This window comes from Carassius auratus, unplaced genomic scaffold (genome assembly GCF_003368295.1).
Source record: "Carassius auratus strain Wakin unplaced genomic scaffold, ASM336829v1 scaf_tig00018938, whole genome shotgun sequence".
NCBI lineage: Eukaryota > Metazoa > Chordata > Actinopteri > Cypriniformes > Cyprinidae > Carassius > Carassius auratus.
The window spans coordinates 85021-107896 of NW_020524914.1; the positions used below are offsets into that span (position 1 = coordinate 85021).

At 38.3% G+C, this 22876-nt stretch overlaps 1 protein-coding gene across 2 annotated transcripts in view; it reads right to left on the reverse strand.

Moving 5' to 3' along the window:
• Positions 1-22876, reverse strand: part of LOC113076116 (B-cell receptor CD22-like) — a 37809-nt gene that overhangs the window by 10421 nt on the left and 4512 nt on the right. For both annotated transcript variants that reach the window (XM_026248794.1, XM_026248795.1), the window contains exons 2-4: positions 7689-7724; positions 7257-7523; positions 3695-3988 (exon numbers count right to left, since the gene is read on the reverse strand). In XM_026248794.1, the coding sequence (XP_026104579.1) occupies positions 3695-3988; positions 7257-7523; positions 7689-7724 (597 nt within the window). The remainder of the gene's footprint in view (positions 1-3694; positions 3989-7256; positions 7524-7688; positions 7725-22876) is intronic.

Below are 22876 nucleotides of genomic sequence, written 5' to 3' on the forward strand. Positions count from 1 at the left end.
TTAGTCAGCTTTACAGCATCACGGATGGGTGTCTTGTCTGTACTCGGGACTGTTCCAGCTGTAGCAGACATACTGTAGGTACAGTAGGAACAATAAAGCTTCTTGTATTTATGAGCTTATTGTGGCAAATATGACCTACTTGTGGATGTTAATAATTATTAATATATTAGTAGACAAGTAAAGGAACTGTCATATGAAAAATCACTTATTTTCTGTCCCTGGTTTTGGTGTGGTTAAGGAAAAAGCAAAAAGTGTACCAACTGTACCTGGTCTACCGCCGTTTTTGTGATGTTATGCATATTATAGTTGCACTAATCTATACACAGGAACACGCAGATATTTTAAAGCAAAAACATAGTGACTCAAACACCTAGTAGGAGTAGTATTTGACTTTGTACTTTTACTTGTAACTGAGTATTATTTCAGCGATGTATATAAATGAAAATATGAAACGATGAAACGATTAAATATATCTGACTTGATTAAGATAACAGATTTAAACAGAAGTGTGTTGTGGTGCTCCATAAACAAGTTCACAGGAAAGGAAAGGATGACAACACACATTCTGTTTGTGTGCTTTATTTTACAACATTTTACAAATCTTCTTTTTTTCTTTCTTTTTTTTTTTTTTTTCAGTGCACAAATGAAGGTAAACAATTATATCTTACTCCAAAAAGGAGGTCTTATTTTTTATTTTTTGCCTTAGCTGTTCAATTGTGCTGCACCTCACACATTCTAGCTATTCAAACTTATATTGCAGTCTAAAGAGGATGATATTTTCTGTCTATATGCGAAAGCGTGTAAAGTACAAGACTAGTAGTTTACATTATAAATAACAGTTTAACTTTCAAATACATTGCAAGTATGGAAACATTTGGATTTGTGCCGAATGGGATGTGAGCAATAACCTCCAAATCCAGCCAAACCAAAGCTAACTCCGTCCTCGCCCGCATGCGCACACACTGTCACGATCTAATGCACTGTAAATGAGGTAACACTTTAGAATACTGTTTCTTACTTACTACATAACTAATAAGGAATTACTGAAGAACTAACAGGTGATTATTCATTAACACTTAACTCACTACTGTTAACTACTAAGGAAGATGTGTTAATTAATCAGTATGTAATATAATTTTATGATTGTGTTAAGTAACAGTTAGCTAATCAATAACTAATGTATTCTGTCATACCTCCTGAAGAACGACTATTAATTATCTACTAGTTAGGGTTCAAGAAAAATAACTATGAAATAACTACTACTGAACAGTTAGTTATAAGCAAATAATCACTATAATAACCAGGCTGTGTCCCACAAATCAAGTACTTGAGTAAAAGTACAGATACCCCAATAAAATATTACTCCAGTAAAATTATAAGTAGGCTTGTTTATTTTCCAAATTACTTGAGTAAAAGGACAAGTATGAAGTACTACTACGGTAGCAACTTTGTTACAGCCCAATTATTAGCCTATAATGGAAATGAAATATGGATTTTGTTTCGCTTGTAAATGTTTAATTTTTGATCATGAAATGTTTGTTAAATTAGTTATAATGTTGGCAGTGTACATGTTAAAATGGAATAAAATATGCTGTATTAACAAATGTTCTCATCTGAAATAGACAGATTTTAGTCAAACTGATGTAGTTTATTATTATTTACTAAAAGGTTCACTTTAGAATTCTGTTTCAGGTTCTAAGTAAGTCCTGCAAAATTATCTGATAATTCTTTATTAATTACTAATGGGTTCCCTAAGTTTTCACTTTAGAATAGGCCTAATGTTTCAGGTTCAAAATAAGTCCTGCAAAATTATTTTATAATTCTTTATTAATTACAAATTGGATACCTGTATTTTCACTTTTCATCAGGCTTTGCCTTACATAAAGGAATTGAATTAATGATAATGTGGTATATGCTGATGAGGCACACATACAGTACTGTATATAAAATATAAAAACTAAGGTAATTATCGCAAGGCACTGAAGTCGTGGTGGGGTTCCTATTGGAAGCTGATTTCTTACAAAACACACTCACAAAACAATTCACTACATAGACAAAACCTGTATAAAATGTATTGCATTTATCAATATTGCACTTTCATACTACTACTACTATTGCTAATAACATTTATATGAAAGGGTCACAATTCAATGTAATTGTGTAAAACTGTTCATTAGTAGTTACTTCATAGTTATTTTTCTTGAACCCTAACTAGTAGATAATCAATAGTAGTTCTTCAGGAGGTATGACAGAATTCATTAGTTACTGATTAGCTAACTGTTACTTAATATAATCATAAAATTATATTACATACTGATTAATTAACACATCTTTCTTAGTAGTTAACAGTAGTGAGTTAAGTGTTAATTAATAATCACCTGTTAGTTCTTCAATAATTCCTTATTAGTTATGTAGTAAGTAAGAAACAGTATTCTAAAGTGTTACCCAATTGTGTTTTAAAATACAACAACGAGCGACAGGAAACTATTTAAAGAAGCACTTCATCATTCAGTAAAGTGATCTTAAATGTATGGTGCACGCTCTTCATTTAATCAAATGATAAAAAATCACATCTATTCATTTTATAATCCTGCTACTAGCATTTTCTTCCTTTTTTTTTTTTTTTTTGAGTGAGTTTTGCACATCATTTCATACCAGTGACTGCACCGCTGCAATAGACACATTTTGCAGCATTAAGGTTAAAGATTAATTGATCATAGAAATGATTTAACATTTACATTTACATATTGTTAAAAAAGCTCAGCAGAGACTTTTCTTTTTGAGACAACTTAGTGTCCAAGGCTGGAATGCTCCACTTTTACAGGGCTGTGATAGAGAGCATTCTCACTTTCTCCATCACTGTATGGTGGGGTAGCTGCTCGGCAGAGGATAAGTCTGCATTGAACAGGGTAGTTAGCACTGCGTCAAGAATAATTGGGTTGGACCTCCCTAGGATTTGTGACATTTATAACATCCGTCTACTCAAAACTGGTCTGAAAATACTCAAGGATTCATTACACCCGTTTTTCTAATAGTACTTACCCGCAGGCTGTGAGGGCTCTCAACTCACAACAACAATCTCTATCTACTTTCCTTTTACAGACACAGCTGTGCCCTCCTTCTTCTTAGGGTTACTAAATGCACTAGCACTTTGTCTGATTAGCTTTATTACTAATTATTAGCAGTAATTTAAGTATTTGGTTTTTTTTTTTTTGTTTTTTTTTTAGATTTCATGTTTTTATTGTATCATATGTTAGGTTGTACTGTCTTGTGTGAGCCAATTCACCAAAATGAATTCCAGGCGATGTGGGTCGTTCTGGCAAAATAAAGACTTGAACTTGAACTACATCCCTAGTTCAGCTCTGTGCTCACACACATCAGACACACATCACACACACAAGTCTTTAGCTGTTGTGTTCTTATAGTGTCATGAGTGTTGTGTTTTTAAGATGACGCTTCATACTTCAGATTTAAAATACATTTTGAGATTCCTGTCACCAGTTCATTGTTGCATCTGTTGTGAACACAAGAACAGCTCCTGAGTGAACAGCTCTTTAATAAGTTAAAAGAGATATATACAAACTCTCAAATGAAGTGTAACAATCATATTTATGATTGGTGTTAATGTAACATCTGAGAATGAGAATCTTTTGATTGGATGTGTGATCATACATGTAGTGCAGAAGACACTCACCTTTCACTGAGAGATAAACAGCAGAGCTCGGTCCTCTACACCAGTACCGACCCTGATCAGATGTAGTTACTCCTCTGATAGTGAGAGTGTCTCTGTTTACAGTGTAACGATCAGACGTCTGTGATATTACACTGTCTGGGTCTTTATACCACTCATATCTCCAATTATATGTTTGGTCAATTCTCCATCTCCAGTCACTGTAACTGTAAGTTTCAATCACACACTTCAGATTGACTGTCTCTCCAGTGAATACAGGACTTTCTGGAGTCACAGTCAGTGAAGATCTGGATGAATCTGTGAAGAAAGACAGAAAACATAGTGACTCAAACACCTCTTTCCCTCAAACTGTGTAAATGTTTCACAGAAGTGAACATTTGATCCATGCACACATCCAGTGAAACGACAGACTTCTCTTTAGTGACGGATGCTGGATCTGTTAATTATATTCAGCTCATTTTAACCAGGAGATGCAGCTCTGCGGAGTTTAGATTCATCCTTAATTAAACAAGTCATTCATGAAACCAGTCACTTTTCCACTTGGAATAATAATAATTAAAAAGAAATTGAGTAAATTTAATCCACTTCTTTTTTTAATATCCATGAAATTAAGACACCCTTAAAATTACAAGACATTGTCTGTCATTTATTATTTTATTAATATTTTTCTACCTCATGTTTTGGTATTTTTGTCAACCCTGTTACCGACACAAGCCTTATTAGATACTATAGTTTAATTAGAGCTATGTGATAGTTTTAACTCATATACTGTAAAACATCATAGCCCAAATAAGTTATATGAACTTACTTTTCCTCTTTAAATTAAATTGTCATTTTAAGTTTTGGATACTAAACTTAAGTTTATAAGTTATTGAAAATGTAAACGTAAAGTAATGTGTTGTCTTGACTTCTGAGTTTCGTCTGGCTTGTAAAAGTTCATTTAACTCGTGTCTGTGAGTTATATATGTTGGGGGAGGGGAGATACACGGAGAGCACGAAATACAGAGAGAAGCCATCGCCATTTTGAGTTAATGCAGCTGCCTGGAGACCTTACACGAATTTGTGTCGAGAAACACTAAGAATACGAGGAAGGTGAGTTTTTTTTTTTTTTTTTTTTTTTGTAACGATAAATGAATAATGTTGCGATTTTTTGCCCAATTTGACTGTGCTTCGCGAATGTAATACGACACCACGAGTTTTTCCCTCGTTAATTCACTGTTTTCCAGAGCCTCAAACGCTAAAATATTTATATCACTTTGGTTCACAGTGCTTATATTTTAGTTGGTCTTCGACCTGAAGTCTGCAGGTATTATTATTTATTGCATTGACTGTGCTCCGCGAGTGTAAGACCGTGGTCAGTTGAACCGCCGTCTGTGAACACCCGGTCAAGCCTGTTGCCGCCCGCATTTTGCTGCACGTCTGTTTGTGGAATTAAGGTGTCACGATACATTAAGCTTACAAAAAGCGTCTTTCTCTGCTTTATGGGCACGCCACGCATTTGTACAGAACGGTCACATGACAGAACAAGGACCATGACTAAATTCCAAAATAAAGACATGAAAACATGAAACAAACTCCACATTACACTGTCATCTCTGTTACCCAAATGTCAAAACCTGTTACCCTGAAAAGTAACAGGGATGACAGTAACAGGTTTGACCATTTCAAACTAATTTCCTATTTTCTAATCACTTCACAAAAGCACACGTTGTACCGTTTAAAAGGATTGTACTTGTAGATAGTGATTGTATTAAAAACAATAAATAATCATTTAAAATGTGATTTTTAAAAAATATAATTTTGCCTTCATTTTGCAAATTAAATGTCCTGCTGAAAAATAAAAATCATAGTGAGGATTAATCTTCACAAAGTGTTTTAAAACTAAAATCAGGATGTAAATCTGTAAAAAGTTAGGGTTAGTCAAGAGGACTCCTATCACTAAAACCAAATCAAATCAAAGAGACTCTCTCATGTTTTGTTAGCTCCACCCCTCACATACACAACTCAGGCAATGATTATGGCTGTATTATTATCTGCTGTATTAAACATATTTTCTTACTTTAAGGACACACTTTGGGAGCTGACGCTTGAATCAGAGAGTGCAGGAGGTTTAGACGCTCCAGACTGCTATGGTGTGGAAATAAGTGTCTTTATCAAAGCTGAAGAGAATAATAATACGATCACAGATGAACAAACAAGCGAACATGACACACGAGCATATTCAAGAAAAAGCCAGCATATATTAGCTCTGTGATAGATATATATCTTTCTCTCACTTCTGCTGACTGTCGTATGTGGAAGGCTTGATAATAACAATTAATAATAAAGAACGTATGGAGGAGGCCTTTATTCTCCCCTGGAGCCGTGTGAGACACGTTTTATTACAGGTGTTCACGTTTTATTTGACGTGTTTTGGACTGTTGAACAGAAACACCTGTCCTCTACAGTGATAGAGCTGACAAGAGCCAGGACAAAATTTTAATATAACTCCGATTGAATTTGTCTGAAAGAAGTAAGTAATGTACACCTCAAGCAGATATGAGCCCAGAATGAACTCAATGCGTTTAATTACACATTAAGCATTTTCCTCCCATAAACTGTTTGTCTGTAAATAGAATGTTTTATTAAAAATGTTTACTGAGTTTGGTCTTTATAAAACATGTTTTAATGCATTACGGCATGTTAAGCATTTTCCTTTGAGTCTAATGGTTTTCTATCGGAGGAAAACGCTTAACAGGTAATTCAACACATTTTGTTCTTATTCTGGATTATCTGTTTGTCTGTGAATAGAATGCTTTATTATTAATGTGTTTATGAGTTTGGTCTTTTAAAAACACAGTTTTAAAGCATTAAATGTAGAATGTCCCGAATCATTCCAGTTGATTGAAAAGAATCAGCTCAGTATCGTCACAAAATGGGTATCGAAGAAGACAGCAATTTAATATATTAATTTAATAAAAATAGATGATAAGTCTATCTTTATCTTTATTATAAAGTTTATCTCAATATTTGACCGCAGTGGCTGTGAGACAACTGCTGTTATAACTTAACACTGTTAAATTATATGAAATTGTTTGCTGAACAACTAAAATAAGAGCACGATGATCATGAAATTGAGTTTGTTACTATAGCAACAGAATCATCACTGGCCGATAGAAATAAATATTACAATATTACAATATTATCACAATATTACAGTTTTTTCTGTATTTTTTATCAAATAAATGCAGGCTTGATGAGCAGAAGAAACTTCTTTCAAAAACATTAAAAATAGTAATGTTTCCAAACTTTTGGTCGGTACTGTATATACATGATTATTCTATTATTATTTTTTTACGAAAGAAAAAGCACAGGGTTACAGTAAAAACATGCATCTGACTGATAGATATACTGTGTTCTGTTATTTCAGAGTTGCTGTTAATGTAATTATTTCAGCAAATAATTTTCTACATACATTTACAGTTCATTTAAATCAGACGGGGCTATATTCCTAAACTTATTCACCCTGGAGCAAAAACTATTGATGTTAAATGATGATTAAACAGATGTGAATCTGATCACTCACCTGATACAGTCAGTGTAACAGCAGAACTGATGTTTGATGATCTCTGTGAGTCTGATCTCTCTCCTCTACAGCTGTATTCAGCACTGTCAGACACATCAGCTGTGAAACTGATCTCTGCTGTTGTTCTGTTTAGAGGTTTTCCATTTCTAAACCAGCTGTATCTCCACTGAATGTCTCCTGCTCCCTGTATGTCACATGTGAGAGTGACTCTCTCTCCTCTGAACACACGCTCATCTGGAATCACCTTCAATACAGCTTTTGGGCTCTCTGTATTAATACACATATGAGTAAATATTGATCATCTACATTATCATTGTATCAATCACTGTTATGAACTCAAAACCTCCTCATGAGATAAACACTGCATTGTGGGCAAATAAACATCAAAGAACTAGAAAACTATTTAGATTTGTTAAATGTACAGCACAGTACCTTGAGTGAGTCCAGCGTGGATGAAGGACATCAGCACTAAAAACAGAAGAAACACAGATAAGAAGCATTTCCATTCATTCAACACAATGCAGATCACTGAAACATGTCTAGAGTTTGAACTGAAAGTGTTTTTCTGTGTTTTAAAGCTCATCGTGAGAACTGATGCTGGAGATTCTCCATCATTTAACATCAACACACACAATGACGTCACAGGACTCATGAACCGATACGAGAGTCGATTCACTGATGATTCACTGCTGCCCAGAGAAGCACTTTCAACCTCTGAGATTCACAACATACAACACATGAGCATATTCTCATCAACCAATGAGACGTCTGTTTCTGTAACGCTGTCTGTTTAGCTTTTCATTGTGTGTTGTGTTTTTATAATTGTTTTTCTGTCTTTGTATTTTTGTTTTTCTGTTTGATTAACTATACATGCCCAAATTAATTTTGTATTGTTTCCTCTGTTTACTTCACCTGTTTATTTGCTCACTTTTTGTAAAACATGAAAGATGCTGTTGAAAATATATCAAATGTAGAATCATGCAATTTTCATCCCAGTAACTATAGACAGATTCAGATGATAATTGTTTCTCATGCGGACGTCTATAACCCATCTTGAATATTTGTGATTTCAGTGGTCAGAAAGGATTTAAACACTTAATTTTAAGTCTTTTTCATCTTGTAAACTCAGAGATGTGGATACGAACAGCAATAAAATCACAGACTACCTCTTGTAAATGGTGTCCAAAATAAAATCACTTTTGTATTAAGACCAGGGACGTGCACAGGGGGGTTGCTCAGGTTGCCCGGGCAACTGCCCATATGCCCCTTCTCAACTCACGTTGCTCTTCCGAGGTGGAAAAAAAAATAAATGAAAAAAATCGTACAATGGATGCAGAATTTCACGTAGGCCTAGATAAAAAAAAAATCGCAAAGCCTCATTCACTTCCATATTCGGGCACCCTTCCGAAAGTGAAAGTCGGTAGGGGAAGGGCAAACTCTCTTTACGTGGCTGCAGCGCTGCACGCGACCGGCAGCTGAGCTGAGCTTGCATGAGCGGCCCTAGAAGGAGATTGTCACGGTTGTCGGGTGAGACGACTCAACGTTGTCGGAAAAGTAATAGTAAGTTCATAATCGTAAACGAAAACGAACGAAAAAACGAAAACTAGTTGGGAAAAAAAATTGTGTTAACTGAAATAAAAATAAAAACGAGGCATTACAAAAAAACGATAACTAACCAAAACTGTAATGTGTGTTTGGCAAAACTAACTAAAATAAAATAAAATTATAGATTAAATGTCCTTAGTTTTCGTCTTTGTCAATGTCTTTCATAGAGCAAACGTTCAGCTGCATTCAGGGCCGTGGGAAGTAATTTTGAACAGGGGGTGCTATGAATTTTTTTTTTCTTTTTTTGACAAAAAACCTATATCAGTTCGGGAGTTTGAAGCGGGTTCGCGAATCATTTGAGTCAGTTCGGGAGTTCGGAGCATGAATCATTTGAGTTAATTCGGGATCGCGAATCATTTGAGTCAGTTTGGGGATCGCGAATCATTTGAATCAGTTCGGGAGTTCGTAGCAGGTTCGCGAATCATTTGAGTCATAATAGTAGTGCGCGTGGCCTGTGTGCATTTTGAGTGCGTTCTTTCACTGCATTATTCGGTGTATTCAAATGCATTTATAAATGCATGAGAATGATCACAAAATTCAAGATATGGGGGTTAGAAACACTTTATGTAGTTAATCAATATCACATGAATATCACATTTATTAAAAATAAATACATTGAGATTTACTACTTTATTGTCATATACACTTCAGTGCACAGCCAGCCAGGGTCTGAAACACACAGACATCAGTTCTCAGATATGCGCAATGCATTATTAATCTGAAGCAGAAGCAGAATCAGAAATAATAGTTTAATAATCGAAAGAAAACGAAATAATTACTTTCATTACAATTTCAGATAGCCTATACATACTTGCAACATATTAAGATACAACAAATAATATTACAACAAAATATAATATTAATCAAACTTCACAATAAAGCTAAAACAATGCAATCGATTTGGTCAGCTGCCTTGAGTCACTGCACGTTTATGTCACGTTTATGTCACACGCAACTCTATTAACTCCAAAATCTTTTTACGCACACCACAAGGAAATAATCTCTGACTATTTAAGCAATTTGTTTATTGAACAGTTCTCCACATCCATTACGCAAAGAACACATGCACAGTATAAAGCTTTCTGTCTCCATCTCCAACCTTTTTACACAAACCACAAGGAAATAATCTCCGACTATTTAAACGTTATTTAACAGTTCTCCACAACCATTACGCAAAGAACACACGAACGAAATACTCTCCATCTCCATCCCCACCACCTTACAAAAATACTATAGTGTACTACATACAATTGCTTGGCTAGTCAAAGCTGATCCCACACTTGTTGCCAAAAAAATAAATGTTACAAGCGCGGCAGCACCATGCTCTTACCTGAGCTACATGCAGGCGGGGTGCCCTGGTTACAGGTGTACAAATGTCGAGGTGCGCTGTATTATATAAAGATGGATGTATTCTGCATGGAACGAGCGGGAAACCTCGTTACTCGGCGACCAAACCTGCCTGCCTGACGTTGACAACGTAAATTCCGAACCTGTGTTGATTAGGCCTCAAAATATGAAATTAAAATCCAAAATATACGTAATGGCCTACGTGTGTCAAAATCATTTTCTAAAATATTCATAAGGAATTTATAAATTGTGCAAAATATTTTAATAGGCCTACATTTTTTTTTTATCTCCCTCTCGTCACTAGAGGGTGCTGCAGCACCCCCAGCACCCCCACTTCCCGCGGCCATGGCTGCATTTCATTTCCCTGCGTCCCTCACTCACGCGTCTCTCTCACATAACGTTACTCGCGCGCGCACAGCCCTCCCCTCCGTGCACACCGCGTCTCCATGAGAACAAGTGTTGGAAGCAAGTTCGCGAAAGGTTGGTATCTTGTGAAAACCATTACACAATCACACATTAAAAAGTGGTATAAAAATATTTTTAATTCTGAATATAATTTTGTCAGTGTGTTAATGTCGACCCGAGAAGCGATTGCTACTTTAGAAAGTTAACTAGACGCAAGTTTGAGGTAAAATGCACTTGGGTTGTCGATGTCAAAACACTATTTAAGCTGTGATTCAAGTAAGGAATAATTGACGACGGGCCGTTGAATTATTAGAAAAATAATGCACACCTGAGGTGGTGATTCGGTCACGACTCGAAGCGGAGTCAATTATTCCGCTTATACCACGGTTACCACACCTCAATACATCGATCAGATGATATATTTAAAGGGATTCGTTCGGTTTTTGTACTTAATCGCTATTGTGGGTAGGACTATTTCTTCCGCATCTCATCCAACGCTTCTTTTGCTGGTTTCACAATGTCATTTTAAAGCTGGTAATGGAGGCTTGAGCCGTTGATAGTATTATAATGCAGTTATTAATTAAGTTATTAGAAAGAGAGCGAGAGAGACAGAGACACACACACAGAGAGAGAGCTTGTGTGAATTAGACTGCAGCAGCGTCTCTAAACAGCGCTGTTATTACCTCGCTAGTGAGAAATATCATGTGTACTTTTGGAAAATCGTCTGTCATGTTGTTGTTTTTGTTAGTCCTGTATTTTCCGTTATTACAGTTTTACTATGCGAAGTGATATGGAACTGTAATGCGGTCAAGAGAGCTGCCTGGAACTACGTTCGCCATGCTTTTCCCAGAAAATAATGTCACGCCTCAGAACGTTTGTCAGCCAATCAGATTCAAGCATTCAACGGCCCCGTAGTATAAATATTAAATAATGTTATGTCATTTTTTACTCTTACACTGAATGTTTGCTCCTTCATTCCAGATGAGTAGGCTATTGTATAGGGTAAATTTAGTATAGGGTGTGAAAATTGTACAGGTGTGGAATTTGTATAGGGTGTGAATTCTGTATAGAAAATTATTGCTTGACTAAAGTAAAGCCGTCTCTCTCTTTCTCACCCATGCACACTCACTCATGCACACACCCACGGCACACACACACACTAAAAAAATAATGCTGTATTTAAAGTTTTCTTTTTATTTGTCATGTTCTTTTCTCAGATTAAGCTCCCTGACAATCTGACAGAAATGTCTTGTTGTAGGGATTTTCATGACTCAAGTCATGTTTTTCTATGTTATTATTAGTAGTAGTTAAGGTGATTGAGTGCTGTATTTCAGTGTTTTACTTTGTGTATATATATTTTAATAAAGACCTTGTTATTCTCAGTCCTTCATATAGCCCGTGAGTTTTGTGTGTGTGTGTGTGGGGGGGGGGGTGTGAGTGCCCTTTTTTTAGGTCAGAGCAACTGCCCCTCAAAATTTCTGTGCACGTCCCTGATTAAGACACTAGTGAACAGGTTACATGCAGTAAAATGGTTAATCTTTCTCTTCACTGATTATTCACTGAAACTAGACAAGCCACAAAACTCCTGAACAAATGAGGTCCAAGTGTTTGAGATGCACTCACTTCCTGTTTGATGCTGCTACCATCAACTTAATTTTGACTTTACAGCGGCCCAAAAAATAATTTAGACACTTAGAGTGTTTTCACATGAAGTATATTTAAATGAACCAAACTCAGTTCAGTTAAAGTGAAGCAGAAAAGAAAACTGCTGCAGGTGACCGCAGTGCTTTCAGTGTTCACAATGTGAACATGATAATACAACATATTCATATCTGAAGTATATCACAACAAGTGGCCTTTAATCTAACGAAATATAGCAAAAACATTTCACAACATAAAACATGATAATAAATGTGATGTGTAATAATTACAGAGTCTTTCTGATAGTTGAGCATTAATGGAACTTCTTTTTGTGCTAATTTCTAAAGGTCTTTAAACCTGAGCTGAACTGACAAACAAAAAAAACTTAAAAATGAGTGAAAAAATGTCTCAGAAAACAGAAGTTAGATCTAAAAAAGCTTGAACATCATTTGTTACCTCTTGGTTGGACATGTTGTGTCTAATGCAAGGGAATTCATACATTTTTAAAGATATCGTTCACCCCAAAATGATAACTCTGTCATTAATTACTCATCCTCATGTTGTTCTAAACCAGTACGGCCTTCGTTCATCTTTTGAACACAAACTAAGATATTTCTGTTGAAATCCTTCATAGACCGGAAGGTAACCACCAGGTTCAGAGCCAAGAAATGCAGTATAACATTGTTAAAACAGTCCATGTGACATCAGTGGTTCAACTGTCATTTTATGAAGCTACAAGAATACTTTTTGTGTGCAAGAAAACAAAAATAATTACTTCATTCAACTATTTCTTCTCTTCCTTGTCAGTACAAGGACGCATGTGTGTGATGCTGCTGAAGCATGAGCCGGCGTTCTGACGGAGAAACATCTCTCTTAGTTCATCGTCTCTTTATTCTGGTTCAGATAAATAAGGCTGGGCAAGTCCCCCTGTCTGTCGACATCTGCAGACACAGTGGTGTGCACAGACCTCTGGAGGGGCAGGGGCGAAATGCTGATTATGAGGGCACCATCACGGACCGGGAAAGTGGGGTGTTTTTTTCATGATCATGTTTGTCATGTTGGTTTTTTCTATTTTGCAAGCTGTTTGAGCATCACAGTCAAACTAGTATCCCAATAATAAAGACAAAACTCGTTACATTAAGGTAACAGAATATGAAAAAGTATGGATATTTAGGCCAATATGGGATAGGATAAAAATCTCTGTCATAAATTAATCTTTGTTATTAAAAAACAAACAAAACAAAAACAAAGATACACATTACAAATACACATAATACATAAACCTTGTGTGTTTTACCTCCTCTGAAACATTTGGTAGGCTGTCAAGGAAAATGTTGTCCACCAACAATCTGACTTGAGCTCACTCATATACAGATTTTGATACAACTGTACTGCCCTTCCCCGAATATCAATAACACTCCATCTTCGGATCACAATCCATGAATAAACCGTTTCTGCCCATTCTTTTTTTTTCAGATTTAAAAATGTATTGGGATGCTGCATCCATCTGGTCAACGCTTTGAAAGCGTGAACGGACCAAAGCCCCCTGTACTTTATTCCCCAGTAGATCAGCTAACTAAGCTTTCTTCTTTAATCTTTCTTTTAAAAAATTAATCTCACCTGTAGATTGAGTAAAATGTAGAAATTCAATAATCTCTCTTTCCAAAAACTCTAAAGAACGAGTCAACTCCTTAGTAACGTTGTGAGTATACAGTTGAGTAAATTGTCTTATTTTTATCTTACCAACATCCCACCACTGTTGCAATGAATGAAACTAAGACTTCTTTGTTCTATGCATTTCCCAGAAATACTTAAATGATTCATTAAAACAAATTAGTGTTAAAATGCCAAAATTTGCTTTTTGGTTTTATTGAGCTTAAAATAAGCTTACAGTGCACCATACTGTGATCTGTAAAACTTACTGGTGTTATATAACATTTATTGAAAATACTGAGATGGTGATTAAAACTGTAAAATCTGTCCAGTCTAACTCATGACATAACATTATCACATGTGTGAACCCAAGTGTACTGTCTCTCATTATCACTTAATATGAATAAAACGTTTATGTGAAGCCAAATCTAAATTATGCTCAGTACAATTGAAATCACCACCTAGGAACAAAAAGTCTTCAGGGCAACAGTTTTGTAGAGTTGAACACAGTATGTCTAAAAAACATTCTTTCAACTGGTGTAGCTGGAACATATACACCGGGGTTTTTCCTTGGTCAAAACTGGTCTTCGGTGGTAGCTGACCGCCATGGTCATCCACACACAGCAAGCAGTACCCTAGTACCCACATGATCCACAAGCCCAATATATGTTACATTTAAAATAAATACAAAGAAACAGTTTGTGATTTCTTCTTATCCTATTTATTCATGAAAAAAATATCACTTTCATCATTTCTTGCCCTCTTTGCAAAAAAAGCTGGGATTTTTCCACGACTGGCTTTCATAGTTTAGAAAGATAAAATCCTTTTTTAATAGACCTGATAATTATTTTAGTATAATCATATCAATTAAAAAGTAGCATTTAAAAAATAGCATTTAAAACATAGCGTGAAAAGGTGTAATGGTGTAATTTTTTACCATATAAAATTTAATAAAATTAGCAGCTAGCTAGCAACAGCATGCTTTGTGCTTTGATCTAGTTTCATCTCACTCCAGTCGAACTTTAAACTAAATGATTTTATCTGTGATTTACTACACATTGTCATAGGCCTATACATACTGTGGATTATTAAGGCTTAATTTTACTAACAACTCTTACTAAATCGGGTAAGCACACTTACTTTCTCATTTCAGATGTGTATGTTCTTCTAAGAAGTAATGATTTGTTTCACACAGATTCAGACACTGTTGGGCAGAACAATTGCTTTAACCATTCATTATAATGAATCGGCTCTAGGTCGTGAATCGGACTTTAGCGGACGTGTTGTGTGGGAATCTTGAGATCGCGAAAGATTTGTCAACACACACACAAAACACTTCATAACTGGATAGATTTTTTGTGTGTGTCTGTTTTATTTAAAGTTATGTCAGCTGCATGTGCGGAATGCTTGTCAGAAGTTGTAAGAGAAGATAAGGCAACTTTTTGTTTGTTTTTGACTGCAATTCACACCCAGCGGTAATTCAAAAATAATATTTTCAGAATGCACCACGTGAAACATGGATTAGTTCTTCCGACCTTTAGGATCAGGTGATTTTGATGCGAGGAGAGAGCAGAGACAGAAGTGAAGATGTCTGAAGACTGTGCTCATTCTCTCCGTCAGAAGTCTGCTTCACTCACAAAACCCAATTACCGATCAAAAAAGGCTTTGGCGGGACAAAAAAAAAAAAATCATTTTGCCAGCCGTCAACAAATTTTCAATGTAGGAAAAACCCTGTACACAAAAATAAACACATAACTTTCAACAACAGCTCTAACTTTTAAAAGCCTATCTTTTACTACTTCATCAACATCATAAGAGATAGGACTACAATTCTCTGTGAATAAAATGGCAACTCCCCCACTTATTGAGGTGTTATGGCTTAACACAGGGATGCCATCAAACTCCCTCGCCCTCGCAGCATTTTTCAAGTCGCTATGAGTTTCTTGTAACAAACCAACATAAATATCTTTCTGTTTAATTACTTCATATATTGTAGCTCTTTTTCTAGAATCTCTAGCACCGTTAACATTCAAAGTAGCTACATGAACTTCATTCATAAAAGAGAAAAAAAAAACACCCAAATAGCAAAAAAAAAAAAAAAAAACATCAGCCATTCTACTTTTAAAATTAACAGACATCGTTGTTTATAGCAATATTGAGATTCCTCACAATTTTCTTATGTTTTTAGACTTCTTTGTTTACAAAGCAACTCTTTGCCATTAGGCTTCTTGTTTTTTTCCAATGAACTGTTTGACATCAGGAAAATATTCCTGCATGTGCACACTCCTTTATTTTTTTGTTGATCTAAGGAATAACTTAATATCATCAAGTCCGTAATCCCGACCAATGAACTCCCCCTAAGAAAGTGTCATACTAGAGTCAGAAGACTAGGGATGGGTATCGTTAAGGTTTTAATGGTATTACTATTCTTACCGGTACTGCTTAACGGTCCGGTACTTTAACGGTATTCTTATCGGTACTTTGAAATTGTGTTAGGCAGTCGAAAACTTTGCATTTCTCTGTCTGCACATAATGCACTTTTGAAAGATGCTTTGACAGATTGCATGTGTTTCCGCCCTTACATGCAAAAATGTTGTTGCACTTATGACAACCAGCGTTGTCTGCATCAACTCTAGTGAAGTATAACCACACTTTGGAAGCAGGAGTTTTCGTACTGTAAGGGGCTATTCACATATCATGTCTAAAAAAGCGTGGAAAACGCTAGGCACGCCACTTTCTGATTTTTTCCCCAAAAGCCTTCGGGTACTTGCGCTCCTGAGGAGTCTGCCATTGCTAAGCAACCATGACCTGCTCTCTCCACGAAGACGCAGAAATTTCAGCAATGGATAAATGGATTTGCAGCACTAAAAACTGCTTGCAGTAGCACTGCTACTAAATTAGTTTAAAAATCCACATAGAGCTATTAGCTGTTCCTTCATCTTGGCTGAGCTTTCAACGTTGTTACGGAAAAAGTGAGGAAGTTACATGACCTGCGGTGCGCTTTGCGGCATTCTGAAAAGTTGAGATGTTTTAAACTCGATGCGGTGCAGACGCGCCTGGAAAAAACGAGCTCGTCGCACCGCGTGCGCGTCGCTTCCATTATGAGCGCACATACCGCACGCCTACATTTGAAATAAAGAACTTGAGCGCGCATAATATTTGAATGGCCCCTTATGCGTGTGTGTGTGCCTCGCTCGTTCTTGTTGTGTGTGTGACTGACAGCCTCCGTGGCGCGCATGAGAGCTCTCGCAGATCTCACAGACAAACGTCTTATTAATATCGCTGGAAGAGCCATTTTGGTCTTATGTACAGGTACGTCCAGTAGGGGTCACTCTTGCTTAATTGTTCACAATATATAGGTGGGAACCTTCCTTCAGGTAGCAGGTGTTGCTGGAGGGAAGGTGCACACCGTTTTTGACCGCTACGCTAGGTTGTTTGTACCATGCTATGCAAGTCATTGTAAAGGTGAAGGACTGGTGGATTTACTGACTGTTCATTTGGATTCTTGCCTATATGGAAATGAAGACCAGTAATGGTAAAATAAATCTACAACAATGAGCAATATTAACATCTTGTGTGGACATTCCATTTAATAGTAACCCAAGCATGCGCGTCCATTACAAGCACCATCCAGCATCCCTCAGCAGCTTAAAGTATTAGACTTGGCCGCTTACATTTAGTCAAAAACGGTTTATCAACCTAAAAGGAACTGTGTTTAGCCTATATGTGACTTTGGAGCTTCATAATTTGCTGAAGGGAATCAAGTATATTGGAAGAGCTTTCCATCGACTTTACCAACGACCAAGGTCAGCTGAAATCGCGACGAGAGGACGTCGCAGCGTTCGCATCTGTGGATTATACACGCACGTCTCTCCTTCTGGGTTACGGACTATCCATCAGCGCAACGAAAGATATCGGAGCTGTTCTATAAACGTCAGCAGAGGAGCTGTGTTTAAACAATGGCGCCCAACGTGAAGAGGTATGTTTAGTAGCGCTACTTATTGTTGAATGGCCATTTCATTTTGTGTGCACACATCATGGGACATAAATCCAATGCATTGGTCGTCAAAGAAAATAATTAACTTTGCGAACTAGTTTCAAATCGTTTCAATTGTGCTTTTGACTTTGTGTATTATGGAGACATCTGAAAGTGAACACAGGCCTATGGAAGCGCCACAGTTGAGTGCTTTAAATGACCTTGATGTTCAAATGGACAAAGAAAAACGTGTTGTGAAATTAACTCCTAAAGCATTTGTTGCAAAGGTTGAAAAATTACAGAGTGATAGAAAGTCTGTTAATTAAAGCTACTAATTTAAGAAAAAATATGCAAGGTCTGATGCAACAAAGAAATGTAAAAGATGTACAAAGTGCTTTTGATGATCTTTTAAATTTGTGTGATGAAGCAAAAGGTATTCATGGTTCTTTGATGGGTATGTTACCTGAAAGTGAGAAGGAAAAACATGACATGGTTTAAAGCAAAAATGATTGTGAATAATGATTTTATTGCTGAAGTCAAAATGTGGATATCATGTGCTGAGAATGAAGTTAGGCCTACTTTAAATGAGGTCATGCATGACAAGGTTGATGATGTTGATCCACATGATAGTATTTCAAATGTTGGTAGTAAACGTTCAAGTAAAGCGAGTACATGCAATGAGGTCATGCATGACAAGGTTGATGATGTTGATCCACATGATAGTATTACAAATGTTGGTAGTAAACGTTCAAGTAAAGCGAGTACATGCAGTAGTGTTTCTTCTGCAAGAGTTATAGCTGAGGCAAATAAGGCTGCACTGCTTGCCCGTATGGCAATGTTAAAGGAAAAACACGCTTTGGAGGAGCAAGAGCAGAAGATAAAGAGGAAAAAGGAGCAACTGGAGTTGAATGCAATTGTCACAGGTCGGAGCGGACCACAGATGTTGTGAGTCTCGCCCCTCCCTAGTTTTCCACCTCGAGGAGGTCCCAAGAACACCCCAATGACCAGACGCACGAGAGAGAGTGGGTATAATTAAAACAACTTTATTTAAATTATCTAAAATGTGTGAAGGGAAGGGAAAAGGGAATCTAAAATCCACTCTCGGGGCCAGAGAGTATAGGTCCGAGTCGCTTCTGACTCTGTCACGGGGACTCTAAGGTAAGCCTGTAGGTGAATTGGTGTCCTTTCCTTCACGTGGCTCAACAGGGTTTTTCTAAGTAGTGCCTTTCTGTTTCTCCTGCAGGAGAACCGTCGGTGGGGCCCTTCCAGTCCCTGCACGCAGAGTAAAGAGGGTCAGTAATTCTGATGAATTGGGTGGGGTGCGTACCTGACGCCGTTCGCCACGAGATTCTGGGTCCGCGGTTGGAAACGCCTGAAAGGTCCACAGGTAAGTATGCAGGTGAATATATTGGGGTCTTGGCCTTCGGTGTATAGGTAAGTATGCAAGAAAGATACACAATCCTTAACTTCGATTTTCGTCCCGGTAAACCCTACGGATGGAGTTTGCAGGTGAGTATGCAAAGGCGATACACTGGTATTTCACTCGGGGCGTACAGGTAGGTATGCAGAAGGACAACTGGGTCTTTACTTTGGACGTACAGGTAAGTATACAAGGGCAACTAGAGCTTGACTCTGGGCATACGAGTAAGTATACAAGGACAATGCGCTGGCTCTTAGCTTTAGGCGTACAGAGGGGTATACAGGGGCAACTGGAGCTTGACTCTGGGCATACAAGTAAGTATACAAGGACAATAACCTGGCTCTTAGCTTTGGGCATACAGATGAGTATACAAGGGCAGTATGCTGGCTCTTAGCGGTGGGCGTACAGAAGGGCATACAAAGGGCGACTGGAGTTTGACTTGGGCAACTGGTAAGTATACAAGGGCAATACGCTGGCTCTTAGCTTTAGGCGTACAGAGGGGTATACAGGGGCAACTGGAGCTTGACTTGGGCAACTGGTAAGTATACAAGAGCAATACGCTGGCTCTTAGCTTGAGGCGTACAGATGGGCTTACAGGGGCAACTGGAGCTTTGCTCTGGGCATGCAATGACAATACTGAATGGATACAACTCACAGACCCTCGAAGAGATGGACGTCAGGCTTAAGCACTTTTCAGCTCGGGGGTCTAGAGAAGGTGTATATGTCACGACAACTGTGGTCTTCTTCACCGGGGCAGACTTCCCAGACCAACACTCAACACGGTCACCTCCAACCGTGGAAACACTCCCATGACGACTCAGAGCCTCAAGCTCAGACTTGTAGGACTGGTAACAGACAGAGTTCCTTCACAAATTTACTTAGCTTCAGTGAATATATGGAGAGGGACGCACCACCTCTCGAATTTGACCAAGAGTGGATAGGAGTACAGATTGAAGTTGCTGCACGTTGGGCCTTCCACGGCCTCAGCTGGTGCCACCACGCTGGGTGACTTCAGGTATGTTTGTGCCACCGGGTATGTACCTCAGGAATGACTCGAACGCTTCCCTCTCCTCTCTTCCAGACAACGGACCAGAGATCTAGACAGGGGCGAACCTCTGAAAGCACTCCACAAACAGGTATTCATACACAAGGGCTACACAGCTGGATGTTCATATAGCAGCCAACACTTCTCTCAGTCGTCGTCCCCCACAATATGCACACTGTTCCTTACTTGCTATTGTTGACACGTCACCACTCGGCAGAGTAGGGGTCCAAAAGCCACAAGTGGGCATGTGTATATAAAAGACGGTCGTCTCACAACACCGGTGCACGTTCTTCTCCACAGGGTTTTCTCTCCCAGCCTAGAGGGTGATTACTGACGACATGACACAGCACGACACTGCAGACTTCAAGTGTACACACAGCAAAGAAAAGGACTCACCCACTGCACTCCACACACTCACAGTGAATTAGGGTCAAAACCACATAGGACCGGGGATTAGTTCCTGGACGTTGGGGGCACCGATGCAACAGACGGCCAGAGGAAACGTCACAGCCACGACAAGGCACCAGACTCCTTTTTTTTTTTTTCTGGTCCCGGCTCACCCACCAATCCTATTACGGTGGGGCCACTCACACTGGTCACAACTCACAAGAGGTATATGGATATTCCACACCTGCAAAGTAACTGTTGACACGACGAATATTTCAGTGTACTCACACTTTCATTAACACTGGATCTTTCCACTTCTCTTCCAGATAACCGACATCCGACACAACTGGCGGCACGATCTCCTTCCTGCAATCCTAGCAGATCTTCAATGTGTGTTACTTCACCTCACACAATGCATCTGAACACAATGCTCCAATAAAGATATTCGTATACTCAGCCCTGTGTGTGTATCTCTCTCTGTCCAAGCTCCACAGTACACCATATACTCTCTCTCTCTCTCTCTCTCTCTCTCTCTCTCTCTCTCTCTCTCTCTCTCTCTCTCTCTCTCTCTCTCTCTCTCTCTCTCTCCCAGCATATACTAGGAAAAACATCAGTTCAGTCTCATGGACCTCTTGCATCGGATAGGATTTCTCAGCATGCATCAGTTCAACCTCATGGACCTCTTGCATCGGATAGGATTTCTCAGCATGCATCAGTTCAACCTCATGGACCTTTTGCACCTGATAGGATTTCTCAGCATGCATCAGTTCAACCTCATGGACCTTTTGCACCTGATAGGATTTCTCAGCATGCATCAGTTCAACCTCATGGACCTTTTGCACCTGACAGGATTTCTCAGCATGCATCAGTGCAACTTCATGGACGTCTTGCACCTGATAGGATTTCTCAACCGACATCAGTTCAGTCTCATGGACATCTTGCATCTAATGTGATTTCTCAGCCACAAATCGAGTGTCAGGGTGGTGACATTGTCACCATAATGCAAAGACAAAATGAAATAACCGCAGCTCTTGTCCATCAGCAACGCTGCACATCTTTACCAGCCAGAGACATTCCCTTGTTTGATGGAGATCCTCTTCAGTATGTTTCATTTATTAGAGCATTTGAAAAGGAAGTAGAGGAGGAGAAGGCAAGTCATAGTGATTGCTTGTATTATTTGGAACAGTTTACTAGGGGGCAGCCTAGGGAGCTGGTTCGCAGTTGTCTTCACATGACCCCTAACTCGGGCTATACCAAGGCAAAACAGTTATTGGAGGAACATTTTGGCAATAAGTATAAGATCGCTCTTTCTGCGTGGTTGTTGCAATGTCACTGAGGAGCTGCAGTACCTTCAGGAGTTAGATATGCCAAGCAATATGAGAGTCATTATATCTATATTGCCTTTCAAGCTCAGAGAACGGTGGAGAGTTGTTGCACATAACATTCTGGAAACTACTGAATGCAGAGCTTTGTTTAAAGATCTTGTTCAATTTGTTGAAAGACAGGTTAGTATCCTAATGGATCCTTTGTTTGGTGATATTAGAGACTTGCCAACTAGCGTGAGGCCTGTTAATCGGTCAAAGCTACGTCCAGAAGGCAGAGTTAAAGGAAACATCTTTGCCACTACCGTTGCACCTGTGGAATCTGGGGAAACTACTAAGAACATGAGAAGAGAATTGCCATAAAATAAATCTAAAGTAATTCCATTATGTCTGTGTTGTGCTAAGCATCATGTATTGGAGTTCTGTCCACAACTTGAAAAGAGGAAGCATAGGGAAAAGATGGAATTTCTAAAGGAGAAAGGGCTTTGCTTTGGTTGCTTAAGTGCTGGGCACATGAGTCGTAACTGTGGCAAGCGGTTGACTTGTAGGATATGTAGTCAGGACCATCCCACTGTGCTTCATGTAGACAGAAATACAGCCAACTACAACCGAGCTTCCAAGGAGTCAGAGGCACACAAGTTCTTGGGATCGACTGAAACATGTGGTCATACAGGGGCCGGAAAGGATCGCTGTCTTCTTTCTATCTTACCAGTTCAAGTCAAGGCCAGTAAAGGAGATCATATAATCCAGACGTATGCATTCCTGGATCCTGGCAGTTCGGCGACCTTTTGTACAGAAAGCCTTATGCAGCGGCTCAAT